At 39.0% G+C, this 15,121-nt stretch overlaps 1 protein-coding gene across 1 annotated transcript in view; it reads left to right on the top strand.

The window, feature by feature from the left end:
• The window catches only part of LOC306853115 (ATP-binding cassette sub-family C member 5-like), a 49,714-nt gene extending 35,076 nt beyond the window's left edge, over nt 1-14,638 (top strand). The window contains exons 18-28 of the mRNA XM_079390306.1: nt 635-764; nt 889-1,042; nt 4,325-4,453; nt 5,389-5,575; nt 5,713-5,802; nt 7,333-7,525; nt 7,646-7,805; nt 10,506-10,584; nt 10,685-10,798; nt 12,261-12,425; nt 13,343-14,638. Coding sequence (XP_079246432.1) covers nt 635-764; nt 889-1,042; nt 4,325-4,453; nt 5,389-5,575; nt 5,713-5,802; nt 7,333-7,525; nt 7,646-7,805; nt 10,506-10,584; nt 10,685-10,798; nt 12,261-12,425; nt 13,343-13,441 — 1,500 coding nt within the window. The 3' untranslated portion in view covers nt 13,442-14,638. The remainder of the gene's footprint in view (nt 1-634; nt 765-888; nt 1,043-4,324; nt 4,454-5,388; nt 5,576-5,712; nt 5,803-7,332; nt 7,526-7,645; nt 7,806-10,505; nt 10,585-10,684; nt 10,799-12,260; nt 12,426-13,342) is intronic.
• Nucleotides 14,639-15,121: the final 483 nt, after the last annotated feature.

The raw sequence follows: 15,121 nt of genomic DNA, 5'->3' as shown, positions 1-15,121 counted from the left end.
TTACATTTGCCAGAAATAGAACATTTTTATATTAAAAACAAACAAGAAAGCCCAGACTAGATGAGAAAAAGTAACGCAAGGCATTACTTTCCATAAAAAGTAACTAAGTAGCACAATTAGTTTCTTTTTAAAGGGAGTAACCCAATATTGTAATGCATTATTTTAAAAGTAATTTTCCCCAACACTGATATTAAATATGTTGTATATTAACTTTCATTTGCACCAAAAAAGCTGGTAAACTAGATGTATCAGGGGTGTCCTCAGGAGGGAACAACAGTGAACATTGTTTAAGCTGTTTTGCTGTTCTGGAAAAGGGCCATGCAAAGTCTTTATTCCAGTGAATATCTGTCATAAAAGCATGAAATTCGCCTGTTTTACTGGGGATGTGTGTGATGTCTCAGGCTGGGCCTTACAGAGCAGAAGCATTCCTGTGTGCTTGCCAAGGTTTTCCCCATGTAAATCTAGCTATTATGGCTGTTTAAATGTTTGTGTGCATCCCTGACCTGTTTATTTGCTTTATGGACCCTAACTAACGAATTTTTGTAGGTTTTTTAAATCTCCGGCCCATTTATTAGCATTTTGGTTGTGTCTGGGTGCATGCATTATTAACACTGTTGTTTTGTTGTTTTTGCAGTGCACTGTGCGGGCAGCCTCGGTTCTGCATGATAAGCTATTTAAGACTCTACTTCTGAGCCCCATGCGCTTTTTTGACACAACACCCCTGGGACGCATTCTCAACCGATTCTCCAGGGACATGGATGAGGGTGAGGAACCTCTCTCTATCTTTCTTCACAAATCCTTTCAAATGCAGGATGACGGGGGCGTCTCGAAACGGTTTGATGTCTCGCTCTCTCACACGTTCGCTCTCTGTTCTTCCTCTTTGCGTAGTTGACGTGCGTCTGGCGATGCAAGCTGAAATGCTGCTCCAGAATGTGACTTTAGTGCTGTTCTGCCTGGGCATGGTGGGCGCTGTGTTTCCCTGGTTCCTGATCTCCATCATTCCTTTAGGGGTGTTCCTCTTCATCGTCAACCGCATCTCCAGGTTTGGTCTTACAGATTTATTGGGTCAAACGGATAGTTGAGCTGTGTCATTGTATAAAATAGAACCAAATATATAGGTCAGGCTGATTAATCGACTAATATGTGTTCCAACAGTTTGTACAAAGTCATCAAACCTTTAAGAACCTTTCAAATACACACTTTTTTAAGAAAAACATTTCACAAATAGATCATAAAGATAAGAAATTATTTATATATAAGTTGTAATTATATTATTTGAAAATGTAAATATTTAACTGTTTAATTTTATATATAATTTTTAGTATATATATATATATATATATATATATATATACACTATATTGCCAAAAGTATTGGGTCATGCCCTTCTAATGAACATGTTTGACTACTTTAGTAATTTCTATGAGTACAAATCTTAATGTTTAAGCATATAATGATATTCTAGGGAATTGTGTGCTTCTAATTTTATAGCAACAGTTTGGACAGGACCCTTTTCTATTCTAACATGACAGTGTCTCTGTGTATAAGACACGGTTCAAAAAGACATGATTGATTGAGTCAGTGTGGAAGAACTTGACTGGTCTGCAGAAAGCCAAGTCCTGATCCCAGCTGAACACCTCTGGTGTGACTTTATATGCAAATCTAGAGCCAAAAACTCATCACCAAACACCAATGACTTGTGTAGACACTATAAGGACAAAAGTGTTGGGGTGTTGGGACACCCCCTTCTTTAGAACAGAAAAAGGCACAACAAAACTATGGCAACAAAGATGGAAACATAATTCATGTATTTAAAAATTGTATTTCCATCTCTGTTGCAACGGTTTTGGTCGTGTCTAAAATGACTGTACCCTTCCCTTATGTACAAGTCATTGGTGTTTAAAAAATGCTAAATGCAAAAAATGCTATTTTAGTTGCTATTTATTTGTAATTGTAAAAGTGAAAATTGCTAGACTTATTTTGTAAAATTGCTAAATAATTTTAAATAAATGATAGTTATAATAGAAAAAAATGAATTTATATATATATCTTTTTAAGAAAAGAGGCCAAGCGAAGGAGGACAATGCCCTTGACATGCTTTCTCTAAGACAGATTCTATGAAAATATATTTATAATTATACAAACCCGATTCCAAAAAAGTTGGGACACTGTACAAATTACGAATAAAAAAGGAATGCAATAATTTACAAATCTCATAAACTTATATTTTATTCACAGTAGAATATAGATAACATATCAAATGTTGAAAGTGAGACATTTTGAAATGTCATGCCAAATATTGGCTCATTTTGGATTTCATGAGAGCTACACATTCCAAAAAAGTTGGGACAGGTAGCAATAAGATGCCGGAAAAGTTAAATGTACATATAAGGAACAGCTGAAGGACCAATTTGCAACTTATTAGGTCAATTGGAAACATGATTGGGTATAAAAAGAGCCTCTCAGAGTGGCAGTGTCTCTCAGAAGTCAAGATGGCAAGAGGATCACCAATGCCCCCAATGCTGTGGCGAAAAATAGTGGAGCAATATCAGAAAGGAGTTTCTCAGAGAAAAATTGCAAAGAGTTTGAAGTTATCATCATCTACAGTGCATAATATCATCCAAAGATTCAGAGAATCTGGAACAATCTCTGTGCGTAAGGGTCAAGGTCGGAAAACCATACTGGATGCCCGTGATCTTCGGGCCCTTATCCTGCATCACATACAGGAATGCTACTGTAATGGAAATCACAACATGGGCTCAGGAATACTTCCAGAAAACATTGTCGGTGAACACAATCCACCGTGCCATTCGCCGTTGCCGGCTAAAACTCTATAGGTCAAAAAAGAAGCCATATCTAAACATGATCCTGAAGCGCAGGCGTTTTCTCTGGGCCAAGGCTTATTTAAAATGGACTGTGGCAAAGTGGAAAACGGTTCTGTGGTCAGACGAATCAAAATTTGAAGTTCTTTTTGGAAAATTGGGACGCCATGTCATCCGGACTAAAGAGGACAAGGACAACCCAAGTTGTTATCAGCGCTCAGTTCAGAAGCCTGCATCTCTGATGGTATGGGGTTGCATGAGTGCGTGTGGCATGGGCAGCTTACACATCTGGAAAGGCACCATCAATGCTGAAAGGTATATCCAAGTTCTAGAACAACATATGCTCCCATCCAGACGTTGTCTCTTTCAGGGAAGACCTTGCATTTTCCAACATGACAATGCCAGACCACATACTGCATCAATTACAACATCATGACTGCGTAGAAAGAGGGTCCGGGTACTGAAATGGCCAGCCTGCAGTCCAGATCTTTCACCCATAGAAAACATTTGGCGCATCATAAAGAGGAAGATGCGACAAAGAAGACCTAAGACAGTTGAGCAACTAGAAGCCTGTATTAGACAAGAATGGGACAACATTCCTATTCCTAAACTTGAGCAACTTGTCTCCTCAGTCCCCAGACGTTTGCAGACTGTTATAAAAAGAAGAGGGGATGCCACACAGTGGTAAACATGGCCTTGTCCCAACTTTTTTGAGATGTGTTGATGCCATGAAATTTAAAATAAACTTATTTTTCCCTTAAAATTATACATTTTCTCAGTTTAAACATTTGATATGTCATCTATGTTGTATTCTGAATAAAATATTGAAATTTGAAACTTCCACGTCATTGCATTCTGTTTTTATTCACAATTTGTACAGTGTCCCAACTTTTTTGGAATCAGGTTTGTATTTATATTTACAAATATATTTATATGTCTAAAAAGACAACAGAACCACCCTTATAAATATATTTTCATAGCATCTGTCTTGGAGAAAGCATGTCAAGGGCATGTTTGTCCTCCTTCACTTGGCCTCTTTTTAAGAAAAGAATGAATCATTAACAACATTATTCACATGCAATGCCTTTTTCATATATGCACTTACAAGCTGAAATCAGCCTGACTGCTCATCAATAATGGCCTGGCTCTGCCTGACGCTGCTGTCCTGCCTGCGTTAGTGCTGACATGTCACAGGCCCCATAAAGCCCCATATAAATCAGTTCAGAAGGCAGAAATGACTGCAGCTCAGCCAGGAAGATCCCCTCAGTCTCACCGCTATTGTCCCCTGTGGGCCTCCATCTCATAAGCCACTAACCTGTCACATCACAGGCAGCTCTGTGAGCCACACAGATAAGCAGATGAGATGAGCCAGAGCTTTGATCAAAACTCAGCCGTATATCGCTGCTCATATTCTAAGACTGGCTGACTTTTTGTCAGGGACTGAAAAAAAAAGAAAAAAACATATATAAATATACTTTTCCGATTGTCCTTTTTACCCAAAGGGTTCTCATTCGTGAGCTGAAGCGCCAGGAAAATATCAGCCAATCCCCTTTCACCTCTCATATCACCAGCAGTCTGCAAGGCCTGTCCACTATCTATGCTTACGGCAGGGGTGCTGACTTCATACACAGGTAATATTCAGACAACAAAACGCCCTCTATGACTTTGCAGAACTTTTCTCTGAAACAAACACTGCAGTGAAACTTTACTTGAGGTCTGCATGTACTGTGGCCTCAGAAAGTTTGCACAAAGTTCAAACAGTGCATAAAAGCCATACTCACTAATGGCATTGCATCAGAAAATCATGACAAATACAGAACCTAGTGACTTATTTTAAAGAAACTTTATTATACATACTATTGTGAAAAATTCACAATGAGAGGTTTAAGTTTTAAATAAAAACGGTAATAATAATATATATACTTATATTTTGATTCAGATAGATAGAACTTTTTTGTTTTGTGACTAAGATGACAATTATGTACTGTAAGGTATAATCAATACATACATACTTTTCCATTCAAAAGTTTGGGGTCTGTAAGATTTTTAAAATTAATTAATACTTTTATTCAACAAAGACACTTTATATTGCTCAAAAGTGACAGTAATGACATTTGTAATGTTAAAAATATTTCAGCATTAATAATCAGAAATGTTTCTTGAGCAGTAAATCAGTATATTAGAATGATTTCTGAAGGATCATGTGACACTGAAGACTGCAGTAATGATGCTGAAAATACAGCGCTGCATCACAGAAATAAATTACAGTTTACAATATATTACAATAGAAAATGGGTATTTTGAATTGTAATAATTTCACAATATTACTGTTTTTTTTAATCAAATATATGTAGCCTTGGTGAGCAGGAGAGACTTCTTTATAACTGAACTTCTTTATATCTATATAACTGTGTGTGTGTGTTTGTGCGCGTGTGTTTATATATATATATATATATATATATATATACTGTATATACACACACACACACAAGATTAAAAGTATGTTATGAATGAACTTACAAAGTAAGGACTTAAATAAGGCTAAATATTGGTTCTATTTCACCAGGAATCAAGCCTTGCTTGACACAAATCAAGCATGTCACTATCTGTTCAGCTGTGCTATGCGCTGGCTGGCTGTGCGTCTGGACCTCATCAGCATTTCTCTCATCACCACCGTCGCCCTCCTCATCGTCTTCATGCACGGCCGCATTCCTCCTGCCTACGCCGGTCTGGCCATCTCCTACGCCGTACAGGTGCGCCGCTCTCTCATGCTGTATATGAGTGGGGAAGCTTGTAGGGCAGGACCGTTACTGTGCCGTGAATAATTTCCATTGCTTACTATTGCACAGTTGTTATTCACTGCTCGTTTTCTTTCCCTTCCCACATCCAGCTAACCGGCCTGTTTCAGTTCACCGTGAGGCTGCTTTCTGAAACCGAAGCCCGTTTTACATCAGTGGAGCGGATCAATCATTACATAAAGGTAGAAGCTCCTGTGACATATGTGTGCTGGTTGTGTCAATGGCAAATAGAAAAGGACGGACCGTTTGTTATTCAATTGACACAGCTCACAAAAGACACCGGCTCTTTGCTTTGCACAGGCGGCTGAGCCCAGAGGTCAGCACGCTGCATAGTGAGCCTGCAACATCCCGCTCAGCAGGCTTCATGGCACGCGTTTATTGCCAGACAGAACATCATAGCGTATGACACAGCTTGTTTCAGGAGGCTCTTATCAAAGCAGAGCAGTATAGCTGTCTTAGCTGCCGCCCAAGTGGCGGAGAGCATTTTACAGTGATTAATGAAGCCAATAATGGTCTCGCTGAGTTCTGAAGCACAAAGTATCCAGCTTATTTTGCAATGCAAAAGTAAGCTGCTATAGGGAAGTAACTGTAAGTATGACAAAGTGCAGTAAAAATATTTGATCCATTTAAAAACAGCTTGCTTACTCTATGAATCAACAGTCAAATCCCAAAGTGAATACCGCTAAAATAGGTCATATAGCCTACAGTCGATGTGCTTGCCTTGCACTATGATCGTTGTACACTCTTAAAGGGATAGTTCACCCAAAAATTAAAACTTGCTGTTAATTTACTCACCCACAGGCCATCCAAGAAGTACATGTTGGTTGAACAGCACAGAAGGGTTTTAGCTGAAATCATGGTCCTTGGTGATTCATAGTCAAGTCAGCAGCTGCCCTTTTTTGAAAATAAAAAAAATAAGCCTATCAAGGAGCACAAAAGGAATACCTGGCTCCTGATGATACATTGAGGTCTTATGAAGTGAAACGATCGGTCTGTGCAAGAAACTGAACATTATTTACAACATAATTACCTGTAATCCAGAGCCTCAGACAAACGGTCCGGAGTGATGTTCAGTTCACGAACAAATCATTCTTTTGAAGCGGTTCTTTTTAGTGAACTAGTTAAAACAGTTCACCAAATTGGACTTTGGAGAAGATTTAGCTTTGTTGTTTGATCATATTTCTCATGTATGTAAAGTACCTGTAAATATGACAAATCTTGACAAAATGACAAAAGAAGCTTGATATATACTGGTAGCTATACATTATTTATAGGTATTTTATTTGTAAGGATTTTGATATAGCAACTAATGTTGTCATCAAGTAAGTTGTTTTCATAATTCTTGCCCTAAACTGGTAAAAAAATGTCTTACAAGTGTTGTCCTGCATAACTGGTAGTATAACAAGCCTTTGAACAAATAAAATCAAAACAAATAGGTGCAAAAAACTACTATTTCCAATGTTGACTGGCAGCAGCAGTATCATCTCTAGTCATAGACTAGTCTCGCACATCCCTACTACAAACCAGTGTGTTTATAATTATACGCTGAAATAATGTGATAACAAATAGTAATATCAAGCAGTATAACAGACTATTTTGTACAGCTAAAATAACTGGAAGTGAATGACACCAGAAGCCTCACACATTTAAGTTACTAATGGTTGCACCTGCTCTTTCATTAAAAATAATGCAGATAATCATTATTCACTCAGAACCTGGAAAGCGAAGGTCCTCGACAGATCTGCGGCTCCTCTGCTTCTGCTTCCAGTTGGCCAGAAGAAGGACGAATCTCCTTCCAGAATGTGGAAATGCGATATCGGGATGACCTTCCTCTGGTCCTGAAGAATCTGTCCTTTAGTGTGCTTCCAGAGGAGACCGTAGGGATAGTTGGCAGAACGGGTTCAGGTACGCCTGTCTACTTGGCTTTGTTTTTATCCTATCAGATGTTGTTTGTGTTCGTCTGTACTGCGGGTCATATTACTGGTGGAGGAAATAGATTGTGACACAGGTGGGTTGTTTCTTCAGGGAAATCTTCACTGGGCGTCGCACTCTTCAGACTAGTGGAGCTCAGCCAAGGATCAATCATCATTGATGGTGTCAACATCGCTCACATTGGTCTGGAGGACTTGCGGAGCAAGCTGTCAGTCATCCCCCAAGAGCCGGTTCTTTTCATTGGTTCTGTCAGGTACGGTCCACGTCACTTTACCAAGACTAGCCTTGCGCTATCATTCCTGAAGTCATGAAGTCAAAATGATGCAACCCATTTCACTTACACAATGTCACATACATTACTTCAATGGGAAACAAAAAAGTAGGACTAGACATTTTATCTATCTAGGATTGATTGGATTGAGAAAAGTGGGCATTATATAAACTGTCATTCAAACATTTTGGCTCATTTAAGCTCCATTTATTTCATAAAAAAAAAATTACAATTTAATTCCTTGATAAATAAAAAGTTAAAAAACAACATTTATTTAAAATAGAAATCCTTTTTAACACTATACATGACCGTTCAAACATTTGAGGTCAGTATGTTTACTTTTTTCTTTTTTTTTTCTTTTTTTTTTAAAGAAATTACTTTTATTCTGCAAGGATGCGTTAAATTGATAAAGTTATTGTCAGGTGCAGGTGAAAAGGGATGAGAGCGAGGACTTAATTGCAGGAAATGAAGGGCTTTTTATTAGCAGTAAAACAAAACAAAAACAAACTAACAAAAACTACCCTGTAGGGAAAAACAGCCTTGTCCTGCCTTGCCAGTCTGTTTTCCCCTACGGAGTAGTTTTTGTTAGTTTGATTTTGCTTGCACCGTCCACCCGCCCCCACTCTCACCAGCCCCCTCTACCAGCGCATTCTGCAATTCAAGGCCATGAGCTCCCTCCGCCAACAGGGGACTGACGTGAGGAGGTTTGCCCTAGAGTTCAGCGGTGCTGCAGAGGGGTTGGGGTTCAAGTGAAGTGAAGTGAAGTGACATACTGCCAAGTATGGTAACCCATACTCGGAATTCGTGCTCTGCATTTAACCCATCCAAAGTGCACACACACAGCAGTGAACACACACCCGGAGCAGTGGGCAGCCATTTTATGCTGCAGCGTCCGGGGAGCAGTTGGCGGTTCGGTGCCTTGCTCAAGGGCACCTCAGTCGTGGTATTGAGGGTGGAGAGAGCGCTGGACATTCACTCCCCCCACCTACAATCCCTGCCGGCCCGAGACTCGAACCCGCAACCTTTGGATTACGAGTCTGACTCTCTAACCATTAGGCCACGACTTCAATGAGCCCCTCAATTGGTGGAGAATGAGGGGGCTGGACCACCTGACGTTTGGGGGATTTGTGGAGTTCCTGGCACATCCCCCAGCTAAGGAGGGTTGCAGTGCCACCCGTGGTGGCCGACAAAGCTACAGCACCCCTAGTGACGGCCGAAGATGCTGCAGCGCCCCATTCTCATAGACGAAGGAGCCTTCCACTTCCTCCATTCCACATGGTCAGGAGGCCATCCTAGAGCTGCCCAAGCTCCTTGCCCTGATGCTGGCACCGCCCAAGCACCTTGCCCTGATGCCGGTGCTGCCCAAGCTCCTTGCCCTGATGCTGGCACCGCCCAAGCACCTTGCCCTGATGCCGGTGCCGCCCAAGCACCTTGCCCTGATGCCGGTGCCGCCCAAGCACCTTGCCCTGATGCTGGCGCCACCCAAGCTCTTTGCTCTGACGCGGGCTCCGCCTTTGAGGAACGCCTTGCTGGCTCCTCCCAAGCGCCTTGCCCCGTCAGCTCTGTCCTTGATGCAGGCTCTGCCCTTGCTGCACACCAAGCTGCCGGCTCAGCCCTGACCTCCTGCCGGGGCTCCAGAAGCGTTAGAGCCCGCCTGGTTCGTCCATCCAGCTCTGCCCTGGTTTTCTGCTAGGACTCTAAGACTGTCTGAGCCTCCCTGGCTCAACCCTCCCTTCCCTCTCTGGACCCTTCTAAAGACTGTCGGAAGAGGGACATACAGTGTGTGATGGTCCTCCACACTTACGGGGTAGCGTCTCTTGGAGTTGGGCCTTTGGCTGAGAAGACCATGCCATCCAGGACTGGCTCACCAGGACTACCTGTTCTTTGTGGCCATTGGTTTCATCATCTTTGGAGTAGGTACAGTGCTGGCGTGGGCAACTGGCACAGTGATAGTGCTCTGCCAGCGCTGCGTCAGATGGAGGAGCGACTGACCAAATGTTGATGTGACCAAGGAGGAAATTAAAACAGGACAAAGTGGGTAAAGGGAATTGAGAAATACTTGAGCATAAACCTGAGTCCAATCCTATAAGGAGTGCTGGCAGAGAGTTGTGACAGTTATAGTAAAGGCTTATATTGTAACAAAAGATTTCTATTTTGAAGAAATGCTGTTCTTTTTAACTTTTTACTTGCAAAGAATCCTGAAAAAAGTTTCCAAAAAAGATTTAGTAGCACAAATGATTCCAACACTGATGATAACTGAGCAGCAAATCAGCATATTTGAATGATTTCTGAAGGATCATGTGACACTGAAGACCGCAGTAATGATGCTGAAAATTCAACTTTGCATCACAGAAATAAATTACATTTTACAATATATTCAATAGAAAATTTTAAACTGTAATAATATTTCACAATATTACTGTTTTTTTCTGTATATTTGATCAAATAAATGCAACCCTGGTGAGCAAAGGAGACTTCTTTAAAAACACAATCTTTAAAAATATTACTGATGCCAACCTTTTGAACTGCAGTGTCATTTCAGAAGTAGAGCAAGTTATTACATTTTGATGAAAGATTGCAAAGACAAACATTTTTTCCGTAAGAATAACATCCACTTGATGAATGGTGCACAGTAAGACTAGGGTCAGATTATGTTGACTAAGTTGCTTATATCACCAACAGATCAAATCTGGATCCCTGGGATCAATATACAGATGCACAAATCTGGGAAGCTCTGGAGAAAACACACATTAAGGACATGGTGAGTAAGATCAGAAGGTTTTGGTTTGATTTTCCAAAGTCTTGACATCGTATTGGCTTTGGAGTAGCTGTGCTTTAGTCACATGTTGATTTATTTTCAGGTAAGCCAGCTGCCGAATTCACTGCATTCAGAGGTGACGGATAACGGAGAGAACTTCTCAGTGGGAGAGAGACAGCTGCTGTGTGTGGCCAGAGCTCTTCTCAGACACAGCAAGGTAACGGTTGAGATCAGATACGCTCTCCAGCACTGCTTCTCAGCCGGATTTACATAAAAAACAACCCATTGCTTTTACAAAAGTAAACAAACCGGTCCTTAAAATTTAATCTTGAAACATATTAATACTGTCAGGAACTATATTGTGGCCAGGAACTACAGTGGTCAAAATTTGAAGTGGATCAAAAAAGTTAATCAAAGTTGTCCTAAGACAAGAGCGCATTTTGGTTTTAGGACAACTTTGATGAAAGGTTTTTATCCACTTCAAATGTTGACTAGTGTATATAGTTGGCATCTGCCTAAGTTGACTAGACCCTATCAAGTAAGAGAATTTGTTTTGGCAAAATATCATCAACAACTAAATTTACAGCTTTCTTCTCCCCTTTTAAAATGGATAAACTGGTGTGTGTAGCTGCTTTGACTATATTTGATTAAATGGTTAGTTGCAGTATATTATTTGCATTCATCATTGTTTTCCTCCTGCTGTTGAAATGCACTGGTGAATCTCAGCTGTTGTAAAGTGGTGAAACATTGCCACCACATGGCAGACAGTGAAGGACTATTGCAAAATCACAAATGGAAAGTTCGTTCCAGTCTTTTCAGTGGTTCTCAGTGTTTTGACTTCAAGGCCCCACATTTTGCACACAAATATCAAAAGGCCCCCAACCCTTGGTGTGTTTTCTCAACTATGGGCACTCCTAGTCTCTGTAAATTAAAACAAGTCATTAAGATGCTTTTAATTCAAATTAAAACAATTACATTTCAGGATTCCAAAAGATTTAGGAGCTGAATATTTTTCAAGGATCCCATTCTTTTTAGCCAATGGATTTACATCACTCTTTCATTTAATTTGTGATTTTACTCACAGTTTCTACTCTATTTTAGATCATGGTATGACTAGAAAAATGTGTATTCGTTATTAATAATCCTATGGATTTTAAAGGTTTGTTTTATTTTTTATTCATTTATTTAGAAAGAAAGAAAGAAAATAGGGAAAAAGAGAGAAAGAAAGAAAAGTAGAAATCACTTTTAAAATGAGACTCTCTCATATTTCCGGGTTTTCCAGGACAGTGGGAATCCTGGTTCTTGAGTGGGTAAATTAAGAAATATCTTATTTTTTGTTGTTTCAGCTTATTTTAATACTTGTTTTGTCATATTTTAAGATCCTCTTAAAAGTTTGCTGATGTCCCCTGGTTGAGAACCACTGATTTAGACAATATTACAGTTTAAATAATAAACACATATTTACTGAATCATTTTTGTATTGACTTGATCAAAAATCATGTTTCGTGACTATTGGCTATTCTAAAAATGACGAGACAAGCCATTTGATATGTCCTGCCACAATGTCAATTAGAAAAAAACAACTGTGCTCTTCAAACCATTTCATGGGGTCTAGAAGTTAATAATAAAAAAAAAAACAACAACTGGCCATTAAACAGATTTGCATGTGTGTGTTTCAGATCTTGCTGTTAGACGAGGCAACAGCTGCTATTGACACAGAGACAGACCGCCTCATACAGGACACGATTCGCACCTCGTTCAGTGGCTGCACCACTCTCGTGATCGCCCATCGCCTCAACACTGTGCTGAACTGTGACAGGATCATGGTCCTGGACCAGGGGCAGGTGGGTCTCCTCCCTCATCTGCTGTTGCTTTAATGACAATCACACAGTGACTCCAAAGATAGTTTAGACACAATCTATGAGCAGGGTGAGAGATACGTGTCAGCTAATATCATAGCTGCTTTAACAGCGTGGAAGCTGACAACTTTATCACTCACTCTGAAAAACAAGCAAACAAACCTGTGAAAAATGTCCCTAGAAATCAATTTACTGTAAGGTGGCAAATATCACATCTTAATGAACATGTTATTTCTTTGGGAGCTCTTTAAAACTTTGGAAGTCACGACAGGCCTAAATTACCAGCATAAAAACACAGACAGCTAAATATTGTCTAGTTACAGATATCGACAAAATCCCAAAAAATATTGAGATTTTTAGTCAATAAGTTTAAGTGCATAGACAACAAAACATTAAACCAAGTGGCATTTATAAGAAACAGCTCAATCACACTTTTTACAGGGGGAAAAATTCCCAAAACACAAGTTTGTTAGTCTTTAAATGATAAGTTAAAATGTGAAGAATTTGCATTGTTCATGTTTATAGTTGATGTGATAATCAGACCCAAAAGTGCAGTCTGTAAAAATCTCCCAGAGCATGAAGAATTAGTTAAATGTCACAATAAGCACATAATTGTGTTAAACATTTAATTCTATATCTGCAGTGCATATACATAGAGAGAGAGAGAGCTGTCAAACTAACATTAACATATGCAGTTGCAATTAAATATTTAACAGTGTTATGTTTTCAAAGTGTTAGTACATTTATCTGATGTATTCATTTCATGTGTAGAATAACTGACTCACAGTAAAGTGAGTAATATAAAATCTCATTTTGTGTCAAAATACTGCCTATATACAGTATGGATTATATACAGTAAGTCAAAGTCATGTTCATGTGATATCTTGTTGTCTTTGAAATAGATTTTGGAGTTTGACACCCCTTCAAGCCTGCTGGCCGATGAAAACTCACGTTTTCATGCCATGATGGTGGCAGCAGAAGAAACGCTTAGTCACCCCTAAAAAGAAAGCAGGCACCGAAGACACGGAGCCTCCAGATTGAAATCCTTGAAGCTGCTCAAACTGAGATTGCCGGTTTGTTTGTTGTATTCTAAGACGATGATATTGTTATAGTTAGCACACAGAGAGACTATATAGTGTTTGATGTCATGAAGAAGAGCCTTCCGATGGGAACGGTCACTTTATTTGTGTTACCCGGAAGCATCTGGAGTCAGTCTGAAGTGTTGATGCGTTTCTCAAACACGACTCCCTTCTGCCTGTGTTTGGTAGAAGTACATTTTGCACACTGATAATGTATTAGTTTTTCTGTCGTTCAGCATTTTTTTTTTTTTGCTTTGTAAAGGTATGTATCGACCATAAGGTAACTTGTTGATTTGCCTTATTTGTATCTGACGTTTTCAGGTGCATGAATCCAACCAAAGATGACAGATCAGTCACATATCAATCATTCCATACATCAGTACAAAACCTTTTATTTTTATTAGAATTATTTTGTATTATTTCCTTGTGCTTTCATTGTTACTCATACTGTGCAAGTTTTGTGCCTCTGCTGTTACATATTTGGCAGATATCTGTCAAAAGCATTGTGCAAATAGTGTTTTAGTGACAAAAATGTGCAATGTGAGTTCTTGCAATAATTCAACGAGACACTGCTGTTCTTATTTGAGCATATTTCTGTGTAAATCACATCTGTTGTGATGTTTTTCATTATGCTGGGTTGATTATATTCTCAGAAGATTCATGAAATCTAAAGAGACTTTAATTTATGTTTGAAATCAAGGTAGTTTCATGCACACGTGGAGGCTGGGAAGATATTAATGCTAAATATCTCATTCATTCTTGAGGAGTGCCTGTACTACTTCATATCAAGACTACACTTTGTGATCTCTTCAGGAATGGATGACTTGGTTGTTTTTATTTTTTCAGGATGAAAATTGCACATTTAGGTACCTGATGATTATGCAAGATTATGCAATTTGGGCCTATATATATTTTTGTATATATATAATGTATGCAGTATCTGTTAAGATATTTATCTTGAAAATATCAGGATGAAGAGAAATCCGTTCACAAGCTTAGATATGCTAATCATTAAGAGTTGCCTTCTTTATGATGCAGAGATTATGGTTTTGTGGTTGTTTTACGAACACTTGTTTTATGAAAAAATCTTTATTGAATAAATATTATATTTATACAGTTAATGGTGTGTGTGTTTGTGTGTGTACAGGTAAACCCTATAGTAAAAACATAGGGGAAACAGTTTATAAATCATTTATTTATTGAAAATGTAAAAATACAATAAATGGGGGTTAAGGGGATAGAATATACAGTTTGTACAGTATAAATTGTTTATGGAAAGTTACAATATAACTTGGAAACTCTGAGTGTGTGTGTGTTTTAATAGCTTTTGTCAGAGTCATGACTCATATGATTTATAATTATGCGTTATTTTACCTGTCTGGACTTTTTTTGACATGCCATACATTATATAAAGACAAATGTTATATAAGCATTATGTATGAAAAATTACTCATCATGCATGGCACTCACTTAGGACTTTTATCATCCTGAACAGTAAACTTCAAAAGCAGTTTTCATTTTCTAATATAATAAAAGCCAATAAAGCAGAATGACGCTGCGGGACCTCCTGATATAACAAGTAAAAAATGCCAAATTTCCAGT

The sequence above is a fragment of the Barbus barbus genome (assembly GCF_936440315.1).
Source record: "Barbus barbus genome assembly, chromosome: 33".
NCBI lineage: Eukaryota > Metazoa > Chordata > Actinopteri > Cypriniformes > Cyprinidae > Barbus > Barbus barbus.
The sequence above is the reverse complement of the archived record's forward strand: the minus strand, read 5'-3'. Positions and strand labels throughout refer to the sequence as shown.